Here is a 23,400-nt window from a genome sequence, read left to right on the forward strand (position 1 = left end):
CGACTGTTTCTAGCTTACTTGTCTGAACTTCTATTTGGCGTTATGATTTTTGTCCATCCCGCCGATTCTCGCGCCCAGCCCTCTGCGCAGGCGGCCTCGCCCCTGATTGGTCAGAAATTGGGCTGTGAAAAGAGGAGCCGATACTCGAAACTGATAGGGCAAAAACGAGGAGAGGCTCGTGTGTGATTGGTTAGAAGTGGGAGGGGGTTTAGTTTCATTTGGTGAGATTTTGAGGAGGCGGGCGTTAAATTAGACAACTGTACTGTCACCTACTGCAGCAGAATGAATCTTTTCATCCAGGCGGTGGTGGCTCAAAATGGGGTGCGGGGACTTTCAGGGGCCCTTGAGGGGGTTTCAGGGGGTTCCCAGAACCTCAATTTCACCGGAGGCAAGTGAATCCAATCTCAAATTTTGCCCCCTAATCTACAGTGCTGAGATGTTAGTTTGTGTTCAAATTTAACAACACGTTTTCATAGAAGGAAATAGCTCTACTGAACATGTAATATAGCTTATTTTTTACCAGATGGTGCACATCTACATTGGAGTGCATTGTGCATTGATTATATCTTTGAATTGACATTACTTCTTTGTGGTGCCTTGTAAGAGATAGAAATTATCAATAATGATAATTCACATAATAATTACATCATATTTGAGAGGATCGAGGGCTTGGGGCTTGAGATTCATACAAAAGTCATAGATAATATTTACAGCATTCAAACTCTGGCATAAATGAAGATAACACAATATTTCCTTTTGCTTTGACAGGCAGCGCTTGTATATCCACAGCACAATCTGAAGCTCCTTTAAATTGTGTTTTGCTGACACCTTGTGGACAAAACTTTGGCGTCTGCACTGTTTATTGGCTTCATGTACATGGAGCCAAAAAGACAATATTTACATCTGAAAATGTGTTTTGTTCATATGTTATCTGTTCTTAACATTTCTACAGATTGCACTATTCCTTTTAATTTATCACAACACGCCATAGCCTTTTTATGGGATAAGTGGTGCAATGCGTCTGTATGGATTTTGAAAACAGATAATACTAGACAAACGTATAGATTACATGTCAGCACTTGAAGTATATTTGTTGCTTTTCGTTGGTCAAAATGGTCTCACACTTGTCACTTGTAATTCATTAATTATTACTTAATGTTGCATAATTACTGAATCAGAATTTTGACGTAGTCAGAATTATAATATTCTATGTCATTCTTAGTTTTTTATCTATTCATTAATTTTTCTGGCGGTAAAATTAAGATGTGGACGTTTTTTGATACTAGGCGTGTCCTGCCTTTCTACCTGTAGGTGACACTGTTTAACTGTTTGACTTCTCAATGTTGTCATTCCAGAGTGTAAAAGTAGCTGTGTGAAGAAAACCACAACGAGAACGGAAATTAGTTATTATGCTTCTGAAAATAAAAGCACGAATTTTGTCAATCAAAACAATGACTAGAATCAGAAACAGGTTTATTGTCAATTAGGTTTTCACATTCAAGGAATTTGCCTTGATGTAGTGGTGCATAATGGTCAAAATAAACAAAGTAAGAGAAAAGGAAAGACATTTTGTAAAAGTCTAGATAAATAAGAAAATAGAAATTAGCAGTTGTAAAAAAAAAAACAATACAGAACTGAACTAATTCTGTTTGTTAAGACTTCAATTATGTTTAACTTACTCTTAGGTAAAGATCTTCCAACCATCTTATACAGAGCACAGGGACATGTATATAATTGGTTTAATATAATGGTTTAACATCTAGGCAAAGTGGGCAAATGTTCCAGGGCCCCAAACTCTCAGCGGCATTAAAAGCCCCAGGTTCATGGTGTGTATGGGTTTCGGTAATTTGATCAATGACACATTTGTCTGTGTAGACCTATATGTACCCCTATCACCTTTAAGCAATGTAGCCAGGGCCTTTAAACAAGTTCTACATTATTACATAATCTTGAGGATCTGTCTTGTGGATGGGCCCTGTGTCTTTTAATATTTCATTGATTTAAGCCCACATGTTGCATATCCCTATGTAAATCACCACGATTGTACTGCAAAAGTACAAGCAACATTCCACCACTTTACTACTTGTGGTGTTTTCTCTGGTTTTATTTTTAAATGCAGTACCGGAAGTACCCTGGTGTATTCTGTCCAGTCTGATTGTGGTTGCAGTTGTGAGGTCCCGTGACAAATTTCATTGGAACTTTCTACGGCCAGGAAAGACTGATGTTTCCTGCTTCTCTCACTTGACTGACGCGTGTGGGCAGCAAGAAAATACACCTTCAGTTTTGGGGTTTGGGGGCTTTTGTCCGAATCAAAACGGGAAAATGTTCAATGTATTGGCAGTTTGAATGCTGTAGAGCGAAATATCCCCACTGGATCTACGGAAATAGATGAACACCGCATCCAATACTGTAAGGTACGTGATGTTCATGTAAACGTTACCTTGTTCTCGTTTTGCTAACGTGCCATTGGCTAGCTTTAGGGTAATATCCACCTAGAATCCAAAACTCTAGTATCAACGTAAGTAACGAAACGTTGTTTGTAGGTAATAGTAGAGGGACAACTGTTAGCTATTACACCACATTAACTTTCTGTTAGGGGAGACACCACTGAAGAGAAGTTCAACCGAAGAAAAATCACATAAACAAAGTGAAGTTAGCTAACTACTTCGCTGTGGAACGTTAGCACACACGATCATCTTATAATATGAACTTTTGCTTTGTTGTTTACAGTTTGTATCACACACGGGGGCTTGTTATAGCATGTCAAACCTTTCATTTCGTGTGAGAATGTGCGTGTCGGTATTTTATTTGTGTGTGTTTGTGTGAGTGTTTGTGTTCAGCTCCTCCCTCCTCTGGCTAATTTTTTTCCTCCATTTATCCTCGGCTGGAGAAGCTATGCTTTTTCCTGTAATACACGTGATCGGTGCTGAGATTTAAAAGTTGTACCGGTGTAAGTACACACATAGCCTCAGGTGAAAAGGCATTGTGAGCTTATCAAACGGCTCTGCCAAAATGTAACAGAAGTAGGCGAGGCAATGTTGTGTGTTCTAGGGACATGTTGTCCACCCCCATATAATTGTTCTCTGGCTGTAGAAATTATGTGTCAGACCTCATAGGCTGTCAAAATGAATCCCCACATTGGATGTTGATTCAGCTCTGTGGCATGGACAGTGGCACACACCTATTTATAAGTTGGAAGATGTATATATGAGTGCTTTTCCTCCTGTGGTGCTGTTACATAAAACCCAGTAAACAACAAATTGGGCAAACGCAAACTTGTAGTGACAAGAAGGATGTTTTTCTTGATAATCCCTCTCTTCATAATCCTTTCTCCTCTGTTCTCCGCTGACAATATTTAAATTCTTTTATGTGGCAATCTGCTTACTTTACGTTTGTTATGAGTTGAAGAGGTTCACAGCTGGTTCCTTGGTGTAACAGGTGGCTATGAAGAACATGCTTTGTATAACAAGTTTCAAGTTATGAAAGTGTTTAAGCACACTATTTGAGAGCTATACATCTATGAAAACTGTTAAAAAAACGTCAAACAACATTAGTCTTATGTGCAGTCTCTCATTTTCTAATTATTTTTGTCAGTACACAAGCTGATTCAGACCTGTCTCTAAAAGGAAGTCAGCACTACACTTGGATGCAGACTGGGTGTCTGTGAGCTGTCTGGACAGTCAGGTTAGGTTAGGAATTTGTCCAGATGCTGAGGTTGGTTGCACGTACTGGGGTTGACTGAGTTCATGCCCCTCACGCTTCTCCAGCTGCACTTCCTCAATCCGAGATCTGTCTCTGTTGCATTATAATGAGATGCCTCTAAATTAGAATAATGTGTATGTTATTCAGTTTTATCCCACACGTAACAGATATAGTTTATATATTCTCCACACTATCCAGGTGTGTTGTCAAAGTTTAAACACTCAAGTGAATCTAAACAGATTTATATATATTTGATTGTATTTATTTATTATGTGTGGTTATCTCCAGTAACCATTTCGGCTCGCATCAGTCTGTGTTTCGGTGTTTATCAGTGGACACATGCCTGACTGAGCTTTCTCATCTGACATACCATTGTAGGCTGACTTCTGCGTTGTTTCCTTGCTAAAATTGCTTGTCACGCATGATACACAGCCACACACACACAGAAAAAAATATGTTCAACATCCTCATAGGATATCCACAGGCAAGGATGTGTGTTTGAGCTAAGCAGGAAGAATGCTATTTTTGATCCTGTGTAGTAGTCCAGTGTATTTGTTCCTGTCAGCACAAGTTAATTCATGTTGTAGCGTGAATGCAGGGCATGCTGGGCTTAAACTGCAGCTAGGGAATGTGCTGAACATCAACGTTTACTCATTATGCCTTTCTCTGCTTTGGTTTCAATCCTTACATCAAACTTGATGATGTCTGTTAGTGGATGTGGTGAGCTGTAGCATTCCATATTAAGGAGCTGAAAATGTAAGTTGTATTAAACGGTTATAGGTTGTGTTTCCCTTCAACTAAACTATTTCTGGAATGTTAAAAAGCGGGTCCTACCCAGTGACGTACAGAGTCAGTTAACCATGAAAACATGCACAGATGTGCCGCAGCTCAGGGAAATAGCCAACCATTTTTAGCTCCCTGTATTTAATTGCAAGGTTTTAAATACACAAAAAGATCTGTTTCCTTACTAGAGTGGCTAGTAGTTACAGCGAAAATGTGTCATCTGCATGTAGCTCGTGTTGTTTTCCACAGTGATAGTGTTTTTAAGATCCAGTTTTAACGAGAGCTGAAACTATTACTTGATTGATTTGTTGATCGACAGAAATTTCATTTTTCAAGCATAATAACTGAAGCTTCTCTGCTTTCAGCTTCTCAAATGTGAGGATAGTCTGTGTATCATTGTCAAATTAAATCTTTGGTTTGGACAAAACAAGACATTTTAAGATTTTACCTTGGATTCTGAGAAATTGTGATGGCTCTTTTTGTGTTTCATAGACTAAACAATGTGTCTATTAATTGAGAAAAGAATCTGCAGACTACTCCAATGTTACGTCCCTTTGTGTTTAAGTCTTAACAGTTTCAGCATAAAAGTAAAGTAAATTGTGACAGAGGAATATGTTAATGCTGTTGGTCTCTTTGTGGTTTGTTTTAATTAATTTGGGTGAAAATGAAACTAAAAGAAAGCTAAAAGAGAAAAAGAGGCTAGTGATGAAGAGGGCATGAAGGTCCCTCTGATTGCACACATGCATTTTAAAGAGGGACGCTCTTTTGCTGTACCCTCACCCCAACGTGAGCAGAATGAGATATCCCTTCAGGATGCATTCAAGATCAATACGCAGACGGAGAAAGTTGACCCAAAGCAGGTTTTCCGTGTGTTGTGAGCAAACAACAGTGAGAGTTACAACGATTGCCGCTAGAAAGACAAAAACTACTGAACAAACGAGGGTGACCTCACCAACATAGAACAATGGACAAGTCAGAGCAGCAGACAAAGACCTTTGTCGCCAAGAAACAGACATTGCATAACTCATGGTGAAGGAAAAGAGATATGCCTCTTTGTGTGTGATTTAGTCAGATCACACAGTGTTCTACACATAATATTTTATATCATGTCCTCAGGTCAGTTGAATACAGGAGATAGCTATTACAACTGACTAGTTAATAGTAATGAACCTTGCCCTCCTTCTTTGCCTTTAGGGAATGGAGGTCTTGACCTTTTGTTACTACAGTTGTCAGAGGAAAGAGTCTATTACACATCAGCAATGAGCTTTATTTCGCTCTTCAAACTTTGGGGAAGAACAACTCCGGGGGTCTTACTCTTAACCTATTGTGTAACTCCAGCTTCAAAGACCCCTGGAAGGTTATTTAAAAATACCTTTCTACTGACCGGAACAAGGGAGAATGTCACAGACCCAGCAGGCATAAGGGAGCTAGTGTGTGGCAGTGTGTGTGTGTGTGTGAATGAGTGTGTGCTTCTATGTGTTCATGTTAGAGAGGGTATGTGTGAGATGAATGCATGTGGAGAAGAGGCTGCACAGATAGAGACTTGTAATTGTTATGTGAGGAGATAGATAGCAAAAGAAAAAAAGTTGAGAGTCATTAACCAGTATGAGCTCTGGTGACATTTGTCTATGAAAGTGTTTTTTTTTCATAATGAGTAATCAGATGAGGGGGAGGATGGGATATTCATGCTCAGAGGAAGGAGTGAGTTAACTGGCTGCTCAGGGAGAGGGAGCCTGCCTGCTGTCATGTTGCAGCTCACTGACCCTCCTGTTGTTGCCTGTGCACTCTTGCTGCAATCTTCACCCTTCAAAAAAGCACAGGGACCTCGATTTTCAACAAGCAATGCTTTTAAAGCCAAGGACTTTTTTTGCAAGTCACCAATAGTTGACGTTTTGCTAACTGGCCATCGGCAGTGTCTTTAAATCTGTCCATTTGCATCCCAAAGAAAAGTGTGTTTTATTTTTGGCAGAGTGAAATACCTCTACAACAGTATTTAGACCAACATGTGACACTATAATTTGTTGAAAGCCATACAAATAAAATACAAACAATTATAACAATGACACTAATGTTAATCTTAGTTGAGGGCCCCAGCAAATAGCTGTTTAAAAAGTTGTTATTAAATGTTAATGCCATGTGTGATACCTGCAGGCAAGCAAGTGGTGGCCAGGTGAGCTTTTGTACTACAGACAAGCACAGCTCGAATAAAGCAGCCCCTGATTGATTGATTGATTGATTGATTGATGGAGGAGCAAATGTAATAGTTTAAGGCTTGTTAGCAGCTCTTGCCCAGGATCAAACATCAAATAGATACCGAACAAAAACTGTTTACAAAGTTATAGTCAGGGATAGACATTTATCCTATGAGGTCAGGTGTAGGCAGCATGACCACTGCAGACTCAAATGTGAAGAAGAAGAAGAACAGCAGTTTCACTTCCTGAATAACAGAGTTTTCTGTTCTCTTTTGTCCTCTGCAGCAGCGACCTAGGATGGGGATGGGCCAGTTGTACACTTGAAGTCTTATCCTGAGGAGGACACATTACTTTATGACCTTGCACCTTTGAATGCCTACAGCGCTTAAGATGGAGGAGCAATCCAGTCTCCCCAATGTCAGCATACCCTGCCACAACGAGCAGAGAGACAAGAAAAAGCGTTTCACAGTGCGTGCAAAAATTCTGTTCAATTTGCAGTTCTGAGTAAAATTAATTCTACAAAGGTCATTTCAGTGTTTGGTTGTCAGGCATAAAGTGTCTATAAATGTTATTGCTATAAAATAAGCCTATCCTTGCCCTTTTTTCAGGTTTACAAAGTGATGGTCAATGTTGGACAACAAGAATGGTTTGTCTTCAGGCGTTATGCAGAGTTTGATAAACTCTACAACACAGTGAGTGGTGGCACATCATTATTTTTATTTTACACCACATGCAATACCTGACACATTACCATAATTCTCTTCATAAGTCTTTGATTTACTGGCTTTTGTGTCGGGCTGTTCACATTGACATTTAGAATAATTATATACTTGTGACCATAGACACTTCCTAGCCCTTCACATCATTTTCTCTGTTCCTCTTTGGTCCTTTAATGCAGTTAAGGAAACAGTTTCCATCTATGAACTTGAAAATTCCTGCCAAGAGGATATTTGGGGACAATTTTGACCCCGGTAAGTATTCACACTAGGCTGACGTATGCCATGTTAAATTAATAAATGCAGTTTTTTACTTGATTCATGTTTGATTGTATTTTTTAAACAATGCATCTGCCCAAAAGAGTTCATCAAGCAAAGAAGAGCAGGGTTGCATGAGTTCATCAAGCGAATTGTCTCACATCCTCAGCTTTGCAACCAGTAAGTGTTGGAGTTCTCACTGTGCTACATTACATTGCTGACTTTGTTAAGATGAATGGCTTCAATGATCTGAATCCAAAAATCTAATAAGATCAAATTTGTTTAGCCATGCATCACACTTGGCTTGAATTTGGCTGATGGTACTTTATTTCTTTCAATTAACTGCTTGGTCCCTCTTAAACTTCACAGTCCAGATGTGAGGACCTTTCTGCTGATGGACAGGATGCAAAACTTTTCAGATGCCTCTGAGGATGAAGATGACAAAGTAAGTAACGGATTTGATGGATCAATTTCTTTCTTAATTTATATTTTTGTTTTCCTGCTGACTACATCTTTTCAGTTGATTTGTTAGATTGTCCAGATAGAGTAGAGTAGTTAGGTCCTCCACCTCCTTTTGGTATGTCCAGGCTGTGCCAGAGAGGTATTGATTCAGATCTGTATCCCAAGGTGTAGTTTGTACTTGGTAACAACTGATACAGTCTATCTTGGCTCAAAGTAAATAGATAGTAAATAACATGTTGTTATTGTAGCACAGATAAACAACTGAATTCTCGGATTGGCAGTGAATCAGTGTCAAGTGTGTCTCACTTGTAGCCTTTAGTTACAGCTTGACAGTAACCTTGATAATGTTTTCTCTGCTGTTTAACAGAACAACTCTACCTCCAGAAACATTAACCTGGGACCCTCTGGAAATCCACAGTATGTTCACCACTCACATGCACATGAAAATCCAATGTTTTAGCACAAAGCAGACTGTCTTGCCGTTTCAACCATTTCAAACTTTACAGTTGTGTAATCGCATATACTAGTGAAATGAATGTGCTGTCATTTTTATTTCAGTGCCAAGCCCACAGACTTTGACTTTTTAAAAGTCATAGGAAAGGGGAGTTTTGGGAAGGTATGTGTACAATACTGGAAAGTACAGTCACTTTCTGTTCATCCCAGAGTGAAAATTCACACGGGTACAAACCCAATTTATGGATCTGTGTAATAGTTTCATTACGTCAACTTTGTATAATTATGTTGACTGATATATTTTTGTTATACTTGAGTTACATTAGTGTTTTTCTATCGGAGAAGCCACAAGTTTTAGTTCTGCATGTGTTGGCCTTTCCATGTAGGAAGTGAGAATCAGATCTGGAATTGCTCTGGTTTACACTGCTGATGTAACGTTCAACATGCTTTCTCCTCCTTATGATGCAGGTTTTCCTTGCAAAACGAAAACATGATGGAAAGTATTATGCAGTCAAGGTCTTACAGAAAAAGGTCATTCTCAACAGAAAAGAGGTAACTTTACAATCAAATATGACCCTAACCCTGTCCATATTTCAGGCATGCATATGAGAATTATAATTCTTCTACTAAATCACTCCTTTTCTACTCAGCAAAAACACATCATGGCGGAGCGCAATGTGCTGCTGAAGAATGTGAAACACCCTTTCCTGGTTGGGCTTCATTATTCCTTCCAGACCACAGACAAGTTATACTTCATCTTGGATTTCATCAATGGAGGAGAAGTGAGTGGTTTCAGTTTTGTGAATAATGTGCTTCCACAGAAATGAGTCATAAGGTCAAGAAAAGCTGAGAATGGCAGTAAGACAGTATTTATTTATTAGACATCTTTAATAGAATTCCTCAGAGCAGCACTTTAGCTAGTTAACACACCTCCGTGTGTGAAAATGTAATTAGAGGTCATGACATTAGTGTGAGTGTGACTTCCTCTGTGGACCTCCTTGAAGTGTGACCATCCTTTTATAAAGCTGCCATGTGTGACTGACTGTGTGAGAGTGACTAACTACAGTCTGTATCCAAGTAAATCTGCCTCTTGCCCTTCTGAATAAGTTGACAAAGACTTCTGGTCTTTGTCAGCATGTAAATGCTCCTACAATACAGTTGCTATGTAATTCAATGCAATAATCAAGTGGAACATTTTCATTTCAGCTTTTCTTTCATCTTCAAAAAGAGAGGACCTTTCCAGAGCCCAGAGCAAAATTCTACATTGCTGAAATGGCAAGTGCACTGGGATATCTGCACTCTCTCAACATTGTTTACAGGTATGTTTGGGGTTTATTTAAGTGAACACATGCTTAGTTTTAAGTTTATTAAGTGCTCTTAAGGATCAAACTAAACAATGTCTTGTCAGTTAATCAGATCTCCTGAACATAACTCATGAGAAAATGTGACAATATGCCATTTATACACATATTTACTAAATCAGACATTAATGCCATGCAGTTTACAAGGTAATAACATTGAACAACCTGAAAACAAAATTCTACAATTACACACAAATCACACTTTCTTTTCAGACTGTTACTGATTTTTTTTTTTTACCAGAGTGATATTCCTGGCAATGTAGAAATGTCTTTGAAGCAGCATTTAGATCTACATATAGGGAGATAGAATGTAAAGAAAAATGAATTTTAGTATTTAAATGAATGTGTAGAATACAAAAAATAATTAAGAACATTTTACATTTTACTTTTTCAGGTGTCTAGTCAAAAGTTTCTGCCATGGGTTTACAATGGGGGAATTTGGACTTATGACCTCAGTGTTTCCGGATTGCTACGGCTACAGCCCTGTGTCTTATTTACTGACGTTCATTAATTTGTGCTCATTTTGTTCAGAGATTTGAAGCCAGAAAACATCCTCCTTGACCACGAAGTGAGTATTCCTGTTTTTAACCAAACACACCGTATAATTGATATATAAACACTATAACAGTAATTACACTAAATAAACCTGGATGACATAGCACCTAATTTATTTCAACTACAGTGCCTAAACACTGGCTGCAGATTTATTACATAATCATGATATATACAGCACAAATGTCATTCTTTTACAGTCATATTTGTAGCACCAGTGAACAACAGTGTCATTTCCAGTTCCAGCTGGACAGCATGCGTGTGATTGGATTAGGTCTTACTAATGATTTTCCTGCCTAGCCTTATTGAGAAAGTGAGGGACCGGTGAATGGGACCGACTGAGCTACGCTGCTGCCAACATTCCCGGGCAACAATAGAATCCTCAGTCCCCGGGGATAATGAGCTGCTTGTGTGGCACATGTTGTCTAAAAATGTCCCTGTGTCCTCTCTTTAAAGGGGCATATCATTTTGACGGACTTTGGATTGTGCAAGGAAGGCATTTCCCAGACAGACACCACCACTACATTTTGTGGAACACCTGAGGTATGGCAGTAGTGATTTGGATGTTTGCATGTCTGATTACTGACAATTCTGCACCAGGGTGATCCAAAGAAGTCTCACCTTCAGTGTCAAAAAGTAATAATCATTAACAGACTTTTTGGAATAATGTTGATAATTGTACAAGTATGAGTGTATTCCATCTTGGGGGTATACAGCTGTGTAAGGATATGAGTCACATTTTCCAGAGAGGAAAATAGGCTTTTATGAGTAAAAATAGTAGTTGATATACATTTGGCTGGTGTATTTTAAGCCGGAAACAAAATGTCAAGTTAATGTCATATTATTATGTTTGTGTGCTTCTTCCGACCAGTACTTAGCTCCAGAGGTCCTGAGGAAGCAGCCTTATGATAATACAGTAGATTGGTGGTGTCTGGGTTCAGTGCTGTATGAAATGCTCTTCGGCCTGGTGAGTTGACAGTGATTATTATTGTGTTGTTCTTTGGTTGGCAATCTTGACTTCTTTGCAGACAAAGCTTTTTAGTTTAAATTTTAAAGCACCATTTTACTGTCACACTCACTTACATACCTCTACTTCTACCTTTTTTTTTTCATATCCTAGCCACCATTCTACAGCAGGGACACACATGAAATGTATGACAACATCCTCCACAAGCCGCTGGCGATGCGTCCTGGTGCATCCAGCACAGCCTGGTCCCTCCTCCAGGGCCTGCTCGAGAAAGACGGCACACACAGACTGGGGTCTACGGATGACTTTGTGAGTGGGATTATTCAATGCACTTGCATTGTTGAGATACAAACACTACATGCACAGCAGAATTTCCCATTTTTGGGCTCCCTCTGGTGGCCGATCTGTACATATCATGTCACTGCTGCTAATACATAACAGATCATTGATGACTTTTACTTTATCAGCTTTTTGCATTTACCTTTCTATAAATACAAAATGATGTTAAGGTTGTTATTTATTCTTCATTTTCAGAATGAGATCAAAGCACACAGCTTCTTCTCCTCCATCAACTGGGATGACCTTGAACAGAAGAGGATCCCTCCGCCATTTACGCCCAATGTGGTAAATATTTGTTTCTCGCCCAGTAATCAGAACCTTTAAGTATTTTACAGTGACTTGACTTTTGGACGACTGCACCCCACACTTAAAAGTAGATCAAAACTTACATTGCATATGAAGACTACAGAATTAGAGAAAGTTATATATTGTATATTGTAAATGTATCCAGTTAAGCCACAATAGTAATTTACAGTCCCCCTCCTCTCAGAAATGTGTTTTCTTGTTGTTACAGACAATTGTATAGTTTTTACTTTAGTTCATTTATAAGGAAGACGGACTTAATTATTTTAAAGCCCCTATACAGTCCACCCACACAGATTTTTTCACTTAATAGCCCTGATTAGAGCTCTCCTCTTGAGGGTGTGCACAGGCTGTGCTTGATTGTTATAGACTTAATTTCATGTTTTCTCTTTTTAGTCTTGTGTTTTTGGTTCATAACTTTTTTTTTTACATATTTGTTTTATCCATTTTCAAAGCACTTTGTAAAATCAAGATAAGTGTTGTAACTTGTTACTTGTTGTGCCGTTTATGAGTACACATATGCATTTTGTTTTGTATTTGTACCATGAATGCTAATATGACCCATGTTTTTATTGCCTCTTCCCCCACTGTTTTTACAGAGCTCTTACTGTGATATCTCAAACTTCGACCCTGAGTTCACAGATGAGATGGTCCCCAACTCCATCTGTTGGTCTCAAGAGCATTCCATAGTCAACGCCAGTGTAATGGAGGCCGACGATGCCTTTGTGGGCTTCTCTTACGCCCCACCTTCTGATGACTCTTTCCTATGAAACATTCCCAATGACGTCTTCAATTGCCTTAACCACCATAACTTCTTTTGACTAAAGGGAAGAATTTTTACCATGGATGAACTTGTTCTGTGAAGCCAAAGCAAGCAGCTGAGAAGAAACAGCACTTACAACAGATTTTGGTTGGAACAAAATGTGCCAGAAAAGTCTTTATATTTTACCAATTTGTATTTATATAAATATATATATATATATATATATATATATAACAGATGATATTTTTAAGAATTAAAGACAGCAATCCTCTATTGATGTAATTCCTGGTGGTTTCTAAAATGAGCCTTTATAAAGCCTTAAATTTGTCCCTTAAATGAAATCAATAAGCAGTTTTCTGAAAAACTTGAACAATTCACTGGACTTCACCATTTGACTGTCAGGTGGAGGTGTGTTTGTCCATGTAATTACTGTAAAAACAAACTTGTGTATCATATTCATTTTAACTAAGCTGGAAATAGGGATTACTTGAGAGACCACTGAATAAAGCAGTTTGGTTTATAGGTCACATGTAAAAAAGAAATGTCTTCTACGTCTTCAGTTACCTTACAGTTTGTCCTTGCGAATACTGAGTGAATTGTCTTTTTTATTGGATGGATTGTTTGTGTTTATTTTTTTCTATTCTTTGCCTTAACACATTTGCAGAAATTAGAAAGCCACAATGCTTTGCTTCGCCTGGCAATTAGTAGGCGTATACTCCTGCACAGTAATAAAAAATATAAAAGAAAAGTTCTCTGAGGGCGTCTGTGTATTTTATACTAAGTGTTTTTTTAATAATGTGTAATTTTAATTGCATCACATCCTAATCATTGCTACGTTGCTGAGTGGTCACCATGGCAACGTGGCTGAAGTTAACGCGCCAATACAACATGTAAACGCCATTTAAGGTCGTCATGCTAGTTTATAGCAAAGTACTATTATTTTACCATTAAGTAAAAATGGCTGACATTTTATCGTTGAAAGAGTCAGTTCTGGTCTATTTAGACAGAAGTGGTGGCCTTCAGAAACTGTCTGAAGACTGTAAACCATTCAATGGTAGGCCTGCTGTGAGGAAAATGAAAAACTAGCTAACCTAATGTTAGTTAACGCCAACGTTAGCCATGTAAGCTAAAGTCACTAAACTCCCATTTAAGCTAGGATTCAAACTGTGCCAACTTTTGCCACGTCTTTCCAGACCCCCAACAGATTGAGGCAGTCTACAGGTTTTGTATCAGTGTGAATCCCTCTGATGTGATTGAGGTGGATCCTGTATTGGGTGACTGTGTTTTGCAGGACCCCCTAAGAGCAACAGCGTTGTTTCAGTCGGTAAGTGAAAACTGTGAGCTCAATAAAATGTGAACTTCTACGATAAGGTTATCTACATTTGCCTTATTCCTCATTCAGGTTTGCTTCCTGGCCATAAAGACACTGTCACTTCTTGAAAAAATACACACAGAGAGTCAGGTATGAATAAATGGTGTAGGTGTTTCTTCCCCTTTGTTACTGACAACATTAAGTTTAGCTTTTCCATACATGCTAAATGCATGCACCTGATAGGAAAAGGTAACTTGATTATCAACTCAGTCTCATAACAATGTGTCATCTGATTGTTCCTTTGGAGGTTAATGTTATTCTGAAGTTGACACACCTACCTCCATTCCCTGAGTACAAGTTGGACCTTTGTAGTTTTCCTCGTGGGTATGGTCCCTTGAGGCCTGTTTCCATGGAGGGCATGGTCATTTCCATGACAAGGGTCACGAAATACACCCAGGGGGCCAGGTTCCTCTGCATTAATGAAGACTGTCGCTGCTCTACAGGTAGGAAAGGGAAGACACATTTTCACCATTTAACCCAATTTTTTTCTCTTAGCTTCTAGTAGTACTGACTGTAAAGACAGACCACAGTCCCTTGGGTTTGTACACACACACTAAAAATTGGATTCACATTTGATTTCATTTCCTGGATGCTGACTTTAGGGTTTCACCACATTCGCGTCCATGCACCTGGAGCAACAGAGTCCGCCACTGTGAGAAACAACTTCAGCTGCATGATCTGCAGCTCCCCACTGAAAGAGGATGTGAAGTTTAGAGTGCTGGGAGGTGAGAGTAATGCCTCTGAATGTCAGATGGCACTGGAGACATCTGAATTGGTTACTGGGTACACGAAGTTAAAAGAAAACTGTATGCATTGTTATGATCTGTATGTTGGCAAATGTGTCTTTGTGGAGACAGACAAACAGCTTGTGGAGCTGATCCATGTCAAAGCACTGGATGGTCTCAGTGTCCATCAGCAAAGCTCGCTCAGGTACCAGTCTGTCACCCTGTTTCTCAGAGGTAGGTCTTCATCAGGCAAGTTTACACAGTGTATGGGTTTTATATTACCAGCCAACAAATTGATTGGTTGATTTAATCTGTTTGATGAATGCAACCATTTGTAGCAACATAAAATGTTACAGGAAACAAAGCTAATAACCTACTTCCATCTAAGAGAGGCGGGGGTAATGTGGCAGGTGAAGAAAAATGTGCACTAGCAACATGTATTACAACACATGATAATCAACATCAATAACAGCGTAAAGAAAAAACACATATCAAAGGTTCACATCAGAGTAACCTAATCTTAAAACAACAAAGAATACAAAATGATAACATAAACAGTACAGAGTGTAACTCGACCTTTATAAAGTTCACCTCTGATCTGCTTTTTCTAACAGGATTTGAATTTGTTTGTGTTTTTTGGCATCCTCAAGTCTTTTTAATCTGGAGAACAGATGCAGAACACAAGAATGACTCCTTTCCTTTACAACTTCTAAACCAAACAGCACAAATCAGTTGATCTCCCACTGATAGAGTATGAATAGGCATCCCTGTGACATATATGGTATGGTATATGGAGACTGTTCATCAACCGGGGAGCTGTTTCAGGCATCCAGCTTCCATGTCAGGATGCAGCCACTCTGCTGAAGTGTCCTTGACCATACCTGAGCAGCTTCAGAGACTGTTGTGTAGCTGACCCTGCCTTGTGAAGCACTTTGCCTTTTTGAGAATGAGTACTTTGAGTTTAACTGGGTTAAAACTGCATGTACTGTTGTACTGTAATATCCACAAAAGGGTATTATTTGTTTGTAAAATCATATTCTCATCTATTATATTCACTCCCAGTCCTGAATAATGTGGTTGTAATAGCTTATATTTACACACAGTCAGATGTATTGAGGTTTATCATTAATTTTCTCTGGCTTTCTAAACACAAACTTAGTGGGGGAGAGTTCAAATAAATAGATTTTTGTGCAGCCAGCCGCACACAGTGCCTCATGGTGGGATATTAAGTGTTTCTGTCCCCTCTAATAACATTGTCCAGCCAGTGCCCCTGAGAGCTTAGCAAATCACTGCTCCAGGATTAGCATATTCTGTTGACCCAGTCATGTAGAGGAATTCAATACACTGGGCTCCCGTTACTAAACATATATGTTAATAAGTGCAAGGAACACTCATTAGCTGGCTGTGCAATTCGCACACAGAGAAATCATTGTTCTTAAGGCCTCACTCTGTGTTGCTCTTGGCAGTGGTTTGTAGGTGGCATGCATGTTTCTTCAATAATCACCAGGCAGCACAGAACAACCTCTTTGAGTGTTATTGCTTTGTTTCCCCAATTCACACAGATGAGCTGTGTAACTCAATGAGAATCGGTCGACTCTACAGGGTGTTAGGCATTCCTGCGCATGTGCACCAGTGGCCCAGCATTACCTGGAGTGTAGAGGCAAATAACGTCCAACCGTGGGAGCCAGAGTGTAAGGCAGTAAATTATCTCATATTAAATTCTGCTCCAAATCTACAGAAATCCCAGGCACACGCATACTGATAACAAATTAATCTTACATTTTGACACTATATATTCTGATTAATCTGAACATTTTTCATATTTTCTATGCAACATTGTGCATCATTACCCTATTGAAACATCTGTCACGTCTCACAACTACAGATCCTCATGAAGTTAGTGCCAGCTTCCAGGAGCTGTTGAAGGCCACAGACGGTTCTCCCTGGAGGTTCTCTGCCGTTGTGGCAAACTGCTTTGGGTTGGACGTGGCTCCTCCAGGCCTCTACAACACCCTAAAGCTGGGCTTGTTGCTCAGCTTGGTGCAGACTAGAGCAGACGCAAAAGACACATTTCACAACTTAGATCTCCTAGTTGTCACCACAGACACTCTAATACTTGACAGGTAAAGTGGTCTGCATGACCCAGCTTTGCACATCCGAAGTGGACATACTGCATATGAAACCGGAGATTTAATCCTCCTAATTACCTATTACCCCTGTGTGTGTGCAAGACTAATGACATACAGCCTGAGCTTGGCGTGTCGTGGGGTCAGGCATCAGGCCTCAGGGGAGATGTTTGCATCTCTGTCCCGGGACGAACATGGAGCAGGCACTGCGAACATCCATGCTGGCTCTGCCCTGCTAGCCACTGGTGGCATTTGCATGTTGGGAGATCTGGGCTGTTACAAAAAGGACAGGCTGGATGCTATTCAGTCAGGTAAAGCAAAGTGGTTAATTAAATAAATTATGGCATGACTTGTAAGGAGAGAATCCTGTCAGCAATTCACTTTATGGATTATTTCTGCTACACATAAAAAGTCAGTGTACTTTACAGTTCTTTCCCCCTTCTGAATTTTTCTCAGTTCTGGAGAGTTGCGCAGTGTCTGTGTTCATCCCCGGGAAGAAGTATGGTGAGGATGCTGACCAGCAGCTTTCCTTCCCCGTCCAATGCAGCTTGTGGGCCCTCACAGACTCCACAGATGCCTCTCGGCAGTCTGGGAGGGCAGACTGTGCTGTACTGGGAGCAGCAGTGAGTTTAACCACAATATGGTGTATTACCTTTGTATAGCTCACTTATAAGATGGTTTTAATGTGCACTAGTCTGCCTTCAGATTTTTTGGAATATTATGTTAGTGGAACTTAACCTTTTGTGGTACAGTACACTGAGTTCAAGGAATGTCACATTTCATTCAGCTCAGATGTTGTTTGTAGATAATACAGACAAAACAGGAAATTGAGAATTTACTTTTCTTGAAGGAAGTGCCCTGCCCAGACAGCATTACTACACAGCAGAGCCCTTGAGGAAAATTAATGCTTTGGTTTTTTTTTCCTGTTGTAGGGAAGTGTTAACAATAAACTGTATAACCAGTCAAATCAAAGTTTCAGAGTTTACACTCTCACTTAAGAGGATCGTCTTGGCAGGTTAACACATTTGACGGCTTTCTGATGCAGTCTCTTCTTTGTGAGCAGGAAATGGGTCCCGTACCAATTCAGTTGGCAGACGCCTTTGGCCTGGTCATTCAGTGTAGGGATATGATGGGAGAGCATGCCTTGCTTGCCCAGACCGTCCACACCCTCCAGCAGGCGGTAGAGCCTGGAAAACCCCTCTACTCATCCTGCTGGGAGTTTTCTACTCAAGACTACCAGGAGGTTAACAAACCTGTTCTGTTAGCAAGTCTTTTGCATTGCTTTTGTTTTAAAATACACTACTGAATTTGCGTTTATACATTTACCTTCAGTTGCAATTACTGTTCTTAATTCCATGCTTTTCAGCTGGTAGCTCATGCGCAGAGTTTGCAAGTAGAGCTTAGCCCTGGAGCAGAGAAAATAATCCACGGTTACTACATGGCCAGCCGTAGAGTCCGAACACAGAGTCAGGGTGTCAAGATGTCTGTGGCCTCTATCAAGCTACTGTAAGCTCTCTACTTCAATGATATTCCATCTTCCCTTGCACCACAGCCAGGGACTGCATGTAAAGGTCGAGTCATTGTCCAGTGTAATGTCACAACTGTCCACTAGATGGAGAACTCTCATCCAAACCACACTCAGATGGCTATTTTTCATTTGGTTATGACAAATGTTTACAAAACTTTTTCCCTGTGGTGACATTTTATGTGGAACCAAAACTATGAAAATAAATGAGATTTTTGACTGCGGGACAAAAATGTCACATTAAGCTTTAAGTCTGAAAACATTTACACAGCCTGTACCAGTTCCCCACTTTATACAGTTTTACAGATCACTGTCATATTAAAAAATGTTTTTCTGTCAAAGGATCTCTTTGGCTGAGGCCCACTGCAAGTTATGTCTCAGGACACAAGTGCTGGAGGCAGACGCTGTGATTGCTGTGCTCCTCTGTGAAAATTCAGTCACTCTCAAACATGGTAGTTTTATTTCCTATTAATTAGTCATCCCCTCCTTACTAATACCAACAAGTACAAATACAGTACTTGCTTTCATTGAATTAAGAAATCATTTCTACAAATGTACTTATGTCTTATTACATGTATTCATTTTCATTTAATGTTTTGTTATCTGGTTCTGTTTCTAAGCATGGTGTTTTTAATCACTGCATATAAAACATGCAAGTCAACTACCGTACCAAGACACACCGCTTTACCACTTCTTTATTGTAGATTTTATCCTGGCCCTGGGGATTTGTTGGCACTATGTAAGCTAGCAGTTTCAAAAGGCTTTTTTTAAATTTATAAAAGGGACGCCCGTCTCGTCCTACAGGGGCCTCTGCTCTCGTTATTCCACCAGACGCAGCGTTTCCTTGTGACCTGGGAGACGTGGAGGGTTTGCACAGGAGAGACATGACCCTGGATGAGCTCCACCAGAATATCCTACGCTTCATCTACACCTACGCACCAGGAGCAGACACATACATCACAGAGGAGTAAGACCTCTCAAGTTTCAGAAACACAGGTAAGCAGCACAAGATCACACTAACCATACACCCAAATTGATTATGACCATAAGAATATAACATCTGAAGTACATAACAGAAAAAGATATGCAGGGAAACAAAATCACAAGCTCAAGTCATGGCATTTTTCTGGCAGACCGTTTTTTATTAATGATTGAGGGCATCAAATGTCCAAACAAAAGAAAAATCTGGCAGATAAGTCAAGACTTCCTCCAAATGGTGATCAGCTCCAGCAGCAACACTAAAAAATATATATATACACACACTATATTGCCAAAAGTATTGGCTCACCTGCCTTGACTGTGACATCCCATTCTTAATCCATAGGGTTTAATATGACGTCGGTCCACCCTTTGCAGCTATAACAGCTTCAACTCTTCTGGGAAGGCTTTCCACAAGGTTTAGGAGTGTGTTTATGGGAATTTTTGACCATTCTTCCAGAAGCGCATTTGTGAGGTCACACACTGATGTTGGACGAGAAGGCCTGGCTCTCAGTCTCTACTCTAATTCATCCCAAAGGTTTTCTATGGGGTTGAGGTCAGGACTCTGTGCAGGCCAGTCAAATTCATCCACACCAAACTCTCTCATCCATGTCTTTATGGACCTTGCTTTGTGCACTGGTGCACAGTCATGTTGGAACAGGAAGGGGCCATCCCCAAACTGTTCCCACAAAGTTGGGAGCATGGAACTGTCCAAAATCTCTCGGTATGCTGAAGCATTCGGAGTTCCTTTCACTGGAGCTAAGGGGCCAAGCCCAGCTCCTGAAAAACAACCCCACACCATAACCCCCCCCCCCCCCCTCCACCAAACTTTACACTTGGCACAATGCAGTCAGACAAGTACCGTTCTCCTGGCAACCACCAAACCCAGACTCGTCCATCAGATTGCCAGATGGTGAAGCGCGATTTGTCACTCCAGAGAACGCGTCTCCACTGCTCTAGAGTCCAGTGGGGGCGTGCTTTACACCACTGCATCCGACGCTTTGCATTGCACTTGGTGATGTATGGCTTGGATGCAGCTTGGTGCATGATTTTATACCCTGTGGCCATGGAAGTGAAGTGATTGGAACACCTGATTTCAATTATTTGGATGGGTGAGTGAATACTTTTGGCAATATATATTCAAAACAGGACAGACTGGAGGAGGACAAATTGTACTATAAAAAGGTCAGTGTGTCCATATTGAAAAACCCTAACCCAGCTAAAATATCAATTCATTATCATTGTAACATTTGAGGTTGGGTTTGGTACTCACCTTTCAAATGAGGGTTCCCCATAGACTGTCAACTGGCTCCATAACCTTGCCAATAAATAAATATATAATCAGTTTGAGTGAAAAAACAGACAATTCTGAAACTGTACAAATCACTTTTAGTTCAGTTAGTCACGTTCTCAGCAGCCCATTTTGGTCAGATGGGTAAACGGCGAAAAGTGAACTCATCATTACTTCTTTAATCAGGACATAAACACAAACAGGCATAGCCTCGATAAGTTGGGACACAAAAGCAGATAAAAGTAGTTCCATATGGGCTTTACTTACCACAGATGAAATGAAGCAAACACCAAGTGTGCTTTTGTTTCACTGCTGCTCCAACTGCTCATCTGTAAAAAGGGAATGTGGAAGATTGTTCAATTTGTTTATCTACGCATTTGCAATTCCATAAGTCAAGTGTTGACTATGCTACTTCTTTTTCCATGGTAAATGCATAAAATCCAGATCCTCGGGACAACAGTCCAATGGACCGAGTAAAACTAAGGTTACAGCTGGTAATTCAGTAGTCTCAATCTCACCACTCTGTTGTCTGATGGGTAAACGGCGAAAAGATTGACTCATCACTATTCCAGCTGTAAGTTGCCAGTGCTCAATGTTAGAAAATGATCCAAGACTTAGCACAGCAGACACGTAACTTTAATACACACAATTGGGAAATATTTAACTAGGTTGGACTTGTTGGGCAATGCCATCCAAAGTCATTCTAATAAAACCACCTTTGTCCGGTTTACACCAAGACAAAGTTAAACAGAATTATTTTGAGAAGCTCTGTATAATTTCTGCAGTTATTCTGGTCACTCAGTGACACCACCTATTGTGTCTGATGGGTAAACTCAAACTATGACAATGTTGTTCCAGCAGCATAAATGTACAGTAGTACGAATACTGTAGCAAAGAACTCACCTAGACGACAAAGGATTACATCTAGTGCATCTCTTCTGACCACAGCATGACATCTGATGCATCCGAAGGAAAAAACAATAAACAGGACCTAGATGAACAAAATTCTACATGCCATTATCCACATCAAGTTTACTCTTCTGTACAATCAGTCTCGACTGATCTTATTACGCTGGTGATTCAGTTAGTCACAGTTTCACCACCTTATTGTCTGATGGGTAAACGGCAAAAAGTGAAGTCATCACTATTCCAGCAGCAGGACCATATACCCTAAAGCACAGCCCAACCAAAAATTGTCAAACACTTCAGGCTCACCTTAAGGTCCACAAGTTGAAAACAAATATCTGGCCATCCATGGTATGCAGTGGTGACCTGACATCTGAAATGAAAATGGATCACTCAGTACACAGACTCGACACACCATCAGAATACTGCAAATTTGTTTTATCATCAATATAAAAAACTTTAACCTTACTTTGTCAGGTGTACCAATCAGTTCAAATTTCCCATCTTCTGCACATCTATAAAAAAAAATACAAAGGCCAAATGTTCGAAAGTCAATACATGTTCATTACTTTAAATTGCAGCATTTTCTGTACAATGCTGTCACAGTAACTTAAGTAAACCTCACAGATAATTACTCTCAGGAGTGATCTATTGATTTTCAGCTTGCATAAATAAGATGTACTAAAGAAATAGCCAATATGGTGACGCCAGATGACTGATCACCCGAAGGTCAAAGGGTACACTGTAACACAGCTTGGGAGCATGGCTAACATCGCAGGTTTGAGGACGGGTTCAACAGCAGGTCACAACCTCTGCCATGACCTTACGTCCTCAGAGGGAGCCATGATGACTTTCCCCAGTGAAATAATGGGAGAGGGCAAGTCCCTGACCAGCAGTTCTTCTGCTGACCCCTGGACACAACCAGATATGGTCAGGGCTGTAAGAATCTGAATGACACAAAGGGCGTTTTTTTCCTTTTGAACTGTCTGAAAGAATGATTTATTGCATTACTTCAGGGACGAGACCTGTCTATAGTGAAACATCAACTTTTTCAAGAAGGAAAAGCTCGCTGAAAGCTGCATTATATTTGTACCGTTGCATTAAGGCATTATAGGCTAACGTTAAAAGAAACGTTTTGAATTCATGCTTTCAACACTGGTGTGAGAATAACTGGACATCAGGCCGTGAATTCAATTCACATCCCAATCCACGTGCGTTTACGTCACACTGATAGGCTTCATGACTAAACGGAGAGAAGTCAACTTGCTATGTTAAACTTAAGCTAGCCACGTTCGTTGTATTATACGATTAATATCAAGTAACTTTAACTGAAGAGTTTGGTTTGGGTCGTGATGAAGACGCTTGCAAATCAACTGTTGAGCTTCACCCTTCCCTCCCACGTGGCCGAGATATGAGCTAGCTGTTAGCTAATATGCTATGGTCGTGTTCAAGAGCTAATTGCAAATCCGCCTCGAAAGACGTCCACGACATGCAAACAACACATCTGTGCAAACATATCAAGTCATCTCACTGTTGCCTACCTTCGTATCGAAGATTGAACATGAAACAGGCTTCTTAGTTTGCAGATGTGGAGAAGAGCAGAGCACCTCTCTCCTCATGGTTGAG

General features: G+C 40.1%; 2 protein-coding genes and 1 long non-coding RNA gene across 4 annotated transcripts; 2 read left to right on the forward strand and 1 right to left on the reverse strand.

Annotated features, from left to right (window-relative positions):
* Positions 1-2,217: 2,217 nt before the first annotated feature.
* On the forward strand, positions 2,218-13,599 carry sgk3 (serum/glucocorticoid regulated kinase family member 3). 2 transcript variants are annotated; one of them, XM_070927740.1, is made up of 17 exons: positions 2,218-2,414; positions 6,963-7,145; positions 7,286-7,369; positions 7,576-7,648; positions 7,756-7,831; positions 8,021-8,096; positions 8,481-8,530; positions 8,672-8,729; positions 9,035-9,118; positions 9,217-9,348; positions 9,773-9,885; positions 10,459-10,495; positions 10,936-11,022; positions 11,351-11,446; positions 11,600-11,755; positions 11,981-12,070; positions 12,688-13,599. In XM_070927740.1, the coding sequence occupies exons 2-17, from the start codon at positions 7,050-7,052 to the stop codon at positions 12,856-12,858; spliced, it is 1,479 nt and encodes a 492-aa protein (XP_070783841.1). In that variant the 5' UTR covers positions 2,218-2,414; positions 6,963-7,049; the 3' UTR covers positions 12,859-13,599. The 2 variants fall into 2 exon arrangements, with proteins under 2 accessions (XP_070783841.1, XP_070783842.1); XM_070927741.1 differs by having other exon boundaries at positions 2,218-2,409.
* Positions 13,600-13,808: 209 nt separating this feature from the next.
* Positions 13,809-19,570, forward strand: mcmdc2 (minichromosome maintenance domain containing 2). The gene is made up of 14 exons (XM_070928205.1): positions 13,809-13,905; positions 14,045-14,175; positions 14,254-14,313; positions 14,471-14,666; positions 14,826-14,948; positions 15,081-15,182; positions 16,511-16,639; positions 16,834-17,071; positions 17,180-17,385; positions 17,531-17,697; positions 18,138-18,317; positions 18,441-18,580; positions 18,942-19,051; positions 19,404-19,570. The coding sequence occupies exons 1-14, from the start codon at positions 13,809-13,811 to the stop codon at positions 19,568-19,570; spliced, it is 2,046 nt and encodes a 681-aa protein (XP_070784306.1).
* On the reverse strand, positions 19,230-23,400 carry LOC139304289 (uncharacterized). Its single transcript, XR_011599085.1, has 7 exons — positions 23,316-23,400; positions 22,244-22,289; positions 22,084-22,147; positions 21,772-21,859; positions 21,136-21,197; positions 20,851-20,895; positions 19,230-19,530 (listed from the first exon to the last, which is right to left on the reverse strand). It is a non-coding gene; the product is annotated as an uncharacterized lncRNA (long non-coding RNA).

Source organism: Enoplosus armatus, chromosome 21, assembly GCF_043641665.1.
Source record: "Enoplosus armatus isolate fEnoArm2 chromosome 21, fEnoArm2.hap1, whole genome shotgun sequence".
Lineage (NCBI taxonomy): Eukaryota > Metazoa > Chordata > Actinopteri > Centrarchiformes > Enoplosidae > Enoplosus > Enoplosus armatus.